This window comes from Benincasa hispida, chromosome 3 (genome assembly GCF_009727055.1).
Source record: "Benincasa hispida cultivar B227 chromosome 3, ASM972705v1, whole genome shotgun sequence".
NCBI classification, from domain to species: Eukaryota; Viridiplantae; Streptophyta; class Magnoliopsida; order Cucurbitales; family Cucurbitaceae; genus Benincasa; species Benincasa hispida.
In genome coordinates, this window is record NC_052351.1 from 60,392,857 (window position 1) to 60,399,741 (window position 6,885).

The window sequence follows — 6,885 nt, forward strand, 5'->3', positions numbered from 1 at the left end:
TTTAACTTCACATTGGAAAAAGAAGAAGATGAAGGGCTAGTGAGCTTGCTCACCAAAACATTGCCCTTCGGTGGAGCCATTTGATCGAATTTTTCATCCAAGGCTCAAGAAGTTTCAGCCCCCTTCGTTTAATCCTATTCCATTATTCCTCAGCATGTTGCTTAAGGTCCATGTTATTGTGCATGGTGCACATGAAGGAGACATACTCCTCAATTTTTTTATGGGTGTTGCGGAGGGTTTTTTTTTTCTTGAAGCGACTGCTCGAGGAGGTGAAGTAGTGGACGACAACAGTTAGGATGATCGGGATGCACAAGTTGGTGTTGGCGATTCTATTTATTTAATCTTTTTAAACCATCTGACATTTTAACCTAATAGAATTTTTTTAGAATAAAAATTGATAAGTAAGCAAGAACACATGATCATTTAACAGCCCAATCAGCAAACTATTAAGTCAATTAACGGTCAAATGGGTCTAGGGGCCATTTAGAACCATTATTCAAACTTTAGGGAACTAAAAATGGCCATTATAAAACATCATGACCAAATAGATATCTACTTAAAACCTTAGCAAGTAAAAGTGTATTCTTTCCTATATTTAAAGTAATATGAGTCTCACTTAATAAAAAATGACAATGAGAAACCAACCATCGGAATAACTTTAATAAATTTAGAGTAAACTCTAAGTTTTATTCTCTTTTTTATTTTCATAAACTCGGTCAATGTGAAATTTAGAAGAAAAAAAATAGTAGACATTTTAAGTTTTTTTAATTATTATTATTATTAGGGTTGTTTTTAAATATAGAAAAATAGACCAAAATATTTACAAGATATAGCAAAATTTTAGAACTATCAATGATAGACGCCGATAGACTCATTGATAGTTATAAAATTTTGCTATATTTTGTAAATATTCTCTAACAATTTTACATTTTAAAATAATTCCCCTTATTATTATTATTATTCTTCAAGATCATTCTCATTTCAGGGAAGCAAACGTGCCGTAAGAACTTTCGAGAACGTCGGAAAGATTGACTAATTTACGAAACCACCCACAATGAGGATAAAAACTTTAGGATCGAACGATGTCTATTTACGTAATTTAAACTGAAGGCTGCAAAACCCTTCCTTAAACCCTAGGTCATCAAAAAGCTCATTCACAATCTGCAAATTTCTTCTTCATCGTTTGTTTTAGGGTTGAGGTTGAGATTCAGTTTCTCCTATTGCTTCAAATGGCGAAGCGTTTGGTTCCATTGCTGAATCGCGTTCTGATCGAGAAGATCGTGCCTCCTGCCAAAACCAATTCCGGCATTTTGCTTCCTGAGAAGTCCAGTAAGGTGAATCTTCCTTCCCTCTCCCCCCTCATTTCGATTGCTTGTGTATGTGAATTCGTTGGAGGATCGACGTTCTCTTGAAATTTTGCTTTTGTTTCCGTTGTTTTTCACCGAGATACTGGAAATTTTCGACACTGAATTCTCTCGGACGACTAGAGTCATTTTCGTTTATGGGTATTCTTATGGAGTCATTTCCGTTTATGGGTATTCTTATGGAGTCATTTCCGTTTATGGGTATTCTTATGGAGTCATTTCCTTTTATGGGTATTCTTATGGAGTCATTTCCTTTTATGGGTATTCTTATGGAGTCATTTCCGTTTATGGGTATTCTTATGGAGTCATTTCCGTTCATGGGTATTTTGTTTTTTGCCTGTTCTCGTTTGATAGTTATTTGGTTCATGGTTTCTTGTGCATTATTAGCCTATTTTTGATGGTTTCGAATCATTATAAGTGGTTATCTTACTAATTTTAATATTAGCCTATTTAGAGAGTTCTTATATAATGATTCGAAAGTGTGAATCTTTTCATTTCCTTTCATCCTGATTTCAATGTTAATGACTGTTCTGTTATACAATTTGTAACATATTTTCTCTTTTTTCAGAGAGTGAATTGTGATATAATTTAAGACCGAATGCTTAACATAGATGTGAATATAGCTGCTGAACTGTGTGCGTGGGATTGACGGATGCAATTTTTCATTTTCAGCAGAAATCCATATTAGTTTAGAAGTATTTTTCGTGGATGAGCTTTGCAGGGTAGCTTTGATTTAGGGTAATTTCTTCCATCAGAATTGCTTTCTTTAGATTCATAAACGACTGTTTCGTTCATGATAATCTTAGATAGTCAATGGATTCTGGCTTGTGTTTTACTTAATCTTACCTCCCTGCATTAGAAGGAAAAAAATTAGCAAAACCTTTTTCTTAATAAGCTAGTATGTCAATGGATTCTGGCTTGTGTCCTAGGTTGCTGTGGGTATGACTTTCTCATGATTTCCTTTGTAATTGTTCTGTCGTGCATAGTGGGAGCCCCTTTCTTTTAGTTGGCTTGTCTTTTGTGGGTTTGGTTTTTGTTATGCTCTTGTATTCTTTTTTCATTTTTCTCCATGGGAGTAATAAAGAAGGATTGTTGTGACTCACCTTAAAATTTGTGGTTCTTTTATCAAGCGTTGTTTGTACTGATTTTTGTTACTTATGTAGCTTAACTCTGGAAAAGTTATCTCCATTGGTCCTGGGGCTCGTGACAGAGAAGGAAAGATTATTCCTGTCACTGTAAAGGAAGGAGACACCGTCCTCCTACCAGAATATGGAGGAACTGAAGTCAAGCTTGGAGAAAAGCAGTATGTATACTAGTTCCTATTACTTTTTTTATTTATGTTCTTTTTGTTATTGTTCAAGAATGTGGTTTTAAAGTTAATGTGGAAGTTGAAAATTCCCTCGATTGCTCCATATGGCCTATATTTTGATCATTTTGTAAAATTTTTGTTGCTCTAAATTTACATTCAATTCTGATGTTCTCCAAATTTTTGTTTGAATAGGGCGATGTTGTATTGTCCGAGTTTATGTTGTTGGCCGATTTGCCCCGTTTTGGTTAATTCATGTTTGTCTTGGATGTTTCAAGATAAAATATCTTATTGTGTGGTACTGCATTATTAGCTGTTCCCAACTTTATTTATGCCATGAAAATTAGTTTTTGATGGTTCTCGTCAGCAGTTGGGTTGGGTTAGACAATTGCTTTGAGCTAGAATAGTCAATTATTTATTATAAGACCAACATATGCTTGGGGCTTCAAAAAAAAAAAAAAAAGTCAATTTTAAGGATTGCCTTACCTTAATAACTCTAAACATTGTGTCAATTAACTATTTCATGAACAAAGAACAAACTGCGTAATCATGCGTTTTTCTTTGTTCTGAATCTTCTGATTGTATGTAACTTGAGGCTGCTGTCTGCTGATACTGGATATGGAGACATAAGCTCAGTAACTTTAATTACTTGGGAATTTAGAATGTTATTATTTTGGATCCTTTAGAAGTTTGATTGGTAATTTTTGTGTAATTTTCTTTAGGTTGAATATATGTTTTATTCCTATTTTTTGTAATTTTTTTCTAGTTAATCCCTTCCCTTGCATTTTAAAAAATCTCAATTATACCCTTTCCATTAGTGGATGTTATATCTTACATGTAGTTGATGTTAAGCTTATGTGACATAATACTTATTGAGTTGGTAGGAATTTTGAAAGGATGTTCAAACAAGAGAGGATGATTTCTAAGTAGACATAATTTCCGCCTTTTCCGCACTCCTAAATTGCTCAGCTTCTACTCCAAATTTTTGCCAATTGACCAAGTATCATGCCACGTAATCTTATCATTATCATTAACCACAACTACTAACGAAGATGGTAGGATTAAAAAATGTTAAGACATAAAAGACCTCGATGGAAACATTTGAATTGAAATGAGGACTAATTTGAAATAAATACAAACATTAGGCATTAAAACAATCATTTAGTCTTTTCTTTAATTACAAGTGTTTACAATTCGGGTTGGTTCCTGTTCTTTTTTTTTTTTTTTTTTTTTTTTTGTTGTTGTTTCTTCTCTTTATTTAGTTTCTGATGATAATCTTGTCGTCTGATTTCAGGTTCTATCTATTCCGCGACGAAGATCTATTAGGAACACTCCATGAATGATTGATCACGTGAAAGTTGGATTGTTTTTCGAAGTGAATTAGAGAGCTACTTTCTGTTTTTATTCAAGTGAGATTCTTAAAACATATAAACAAAATCTTATGTGAATTTTGGTCATTTCTCACTGAACTTTTTACAGGAATCTTTTATGATTATTAGGCTGTTTCTACCCTTATTATCTCAGGTCTGTCCAGAGACATAGATTTGGGTGTGAGGAAATTAGTTCGGGGTGCTTTTCTGATTGAAAAGGCTGAACTCCTTAATATGTTGCACTTTGAGATTGAATCGATTGAAATAATTTTCAAGCAAATCAATTGATGCTATTGGACCAAATTGACTGAGCTCTTGGGTTGATCGGCCTATTTTATTTGAGAGCAATTTTAAAATGGTTAAAATCACATTTTTGTTTTTTAATTTTTAATATCATTTCTAAAATATGTTTTCAAATATTCGGATTGTGAAAATTATATTGAAAAATGTAAAATTAGATATTAAATTTATCTTGAGTGAACTTAAGAAAAAGTGAACTCCATTTATTAAACAAAGACTTCAAGAGGGACTTGAAGACCGAGATGATATATAAATTTCTGGTTGCTGATTAAAATCATAGAAGTACACATTTATGATAAATATTAAATGTGATACCAATATTTTGTCTTTTCATTTGTTTTTTAGGCCACATTTACATCATGTCGTAAATTGTAATAGTTACAATCCTTCAAATACCTCATAGAATATCTAAGGTTTAAATTTGAGGCTAACATCGACATGTAATTTGTATTGGATGGAAGCTTTTGGAAATGTAATATTTTGGGTTTTGAACCTTGAAAGATTTTAAGTTTTGGTTTTTCTTATGTGTACTTGTGATAGAACACATGGATATTTGGAGTATTAAAGTGATTTTGAGGATTGATCAATGATTCTGGGAATTTTCAAGTTTTATCAAATCTTTGGTTCATTTGATCAACTAAGGGGTTGAGATCAAATTGGTTTTGGGGTTGTTGGGGTGAGTTCTTTAGATCTTGTTGTTAAACATGGCTCTTAGATTTCATACGAGGATTTCTTAAAATTTTAATATTAGAGCTTAAGCTCTAGAACTAGTATATATTTTTGTTGTTTATCTTTTCTTGTTTTTTTTTTTTTTATTTTGTTAACTTTGTTTTTCTTCTTGTTCATCTTGTCAATTTCTATCTAAACATACATATATATATATAAAAAAAGTGTCAATTTGTTTGTTTGTTTCGTGTTGTTGTTTTTAGTGTTATAGATCGCGTCTTAATCTACAAATTTTTGTTCTTTGAGGTCTTCAAATTCAGCTTGGTTTGGTGTTAGATGTATTTTGGTCAGAGTACAACTAATAAATCATATTAAACCATAGCTTTTAATCATTTTTGCAAGATGTAGTCATTTTTCAAACACTACTATTTAAATATAGCTTTTACTTTGTCGACCCAATAAATTCCCTACAAATAAGGAATTGTAGTGAGAAATATCTATAAATAAGGTACACATGTTATATTGCAAATAAGGGTGTTCGTGGGTTGGGTTGGGTTGGGTTTAGGGATATTTTAGGCCTAATCTTATGCTTCGGTTTGTGTATTTTTCTAACTCAAACTAAGCCTTATTAAATTATGAACCCAAACCAAACCAACCAATAAAAAATGGGTTGGGTTGGTTCGGTTTCATCGGTTCCCTTAAAAAAAAAAGCTTGGAATCACCAATAAAAAACACATAAGATTCCACAATCCACAAGAACAAGATCCAAAATCTATTATAATAAAACAAGTCTCCAAAATTCACAAGAAAAACCATAATGTCTACAAAATTCAAAATATAGACAACAATGTATCATCTAAGCATTCAAATTCACTAATTTTGGCAAAATATAAAGCATACTTTTGCAGAAAAAATGAGTTTCAAGACAGTAGAACTTTTTCAAAGCTCCATCTCCAGTCGCTATCTTCTTCATATCTTGTTGTAGACCACCTCAAGATCTTTCCCACTATTCTCTTGGTGCTCTAGATTGAGTTGTGGGACTCAAAGAGAAAAGCTGTGCTGCAACCTTGTTGAAGAACCTTTTTTCAAACCAGTTTTTCTCTTAAAACCTTATAGATTGCATGCCCGATTTTCACTTCAATCTCTCCATTATATTGCAGATCAACATGCAAAGAGAAGAGTTGCATGAGTTGCAGCTCATGCTTGGAGAAGACAAAGACAAGAAGATGCAATATGTGTGAGCTACTTCAAAAGATGGATAATGAAAAAAATCCTATTTTCCATCTTGTGTTTTATTTGTTTTTCCTTTTTCAATTTTATCTCTAAATCAAAATTTGATTTTGTAAATCTATTTTGATTTTTAAAATGAAAATTTCATAAATTAATTATAAAATAAAACTTAATTAATTTAATATCAAATATTAAATTAATTTTAACACATATCCATCTTTATATATTTAAATCATATTTAAATATATAATTCTCCTATTCCGTTTAATTCTAAAATTAAACATAATTATATCTCATATAATTACTAATTCCCTTAATTCTAATTTGAACGTTTCAAATTAACTTATCACGCTATTCTAGAGCTAGTCCATTACGAGCTAGTAGGGGACCTCGCGAATCTATAGATCATGGGCTTCAATGATCCAAGATTAATCGGTTAAACTCATTAGACCAAATTAATCTCCATTCGTTAACTAATGGGTCACTCCACTAAAGCATATAGTTGCACTCCCCTCATGTAGATATATTATGTCCATATGATTTAACCATAATCAGCAAGTCGACCCTTCACAGGTTATTTGTAATAATAGCTGGGTCAAATATCTGTTTTACCCCCGAGATTACGTCTTATTCCTCAAGATCTTCTAAT

General features: G+C 32.0%; 1 protein-coding gene across 1 annotated transcript; it reads left to right on the plus strand.

The window, feature by feature from the left end:
• Nucleotides 1–1,110: 1,110 nt before the first annotated feature.
• Nucleotides 1,111–4,343, plus strand: LOC120072886 (10 kDa chaperonin, mitochondrial-like). Its single transcript, XM_039025415.1, has 3 exons — nucleotides 1,111–1,334; nucleotides 2,528–2,667; nucleotides 3,965–4,343. The coding sequence occupies exons 1-3, from the start codon at nucleotides 1,230–1,232 to the stop codon at nucleotides 4,011–4,013; spliced, it is 294 nt and encodes a 97-aa protein (XP_038881343.1). The 5' UTR covers nucleotides 1,111–1,229; the 3' UTR covers nucleotides 4,014–4,343.
• The last annotated feature ends 2,542 nt before the right edge of the window (nucleotides 4,344–6,885 follow it).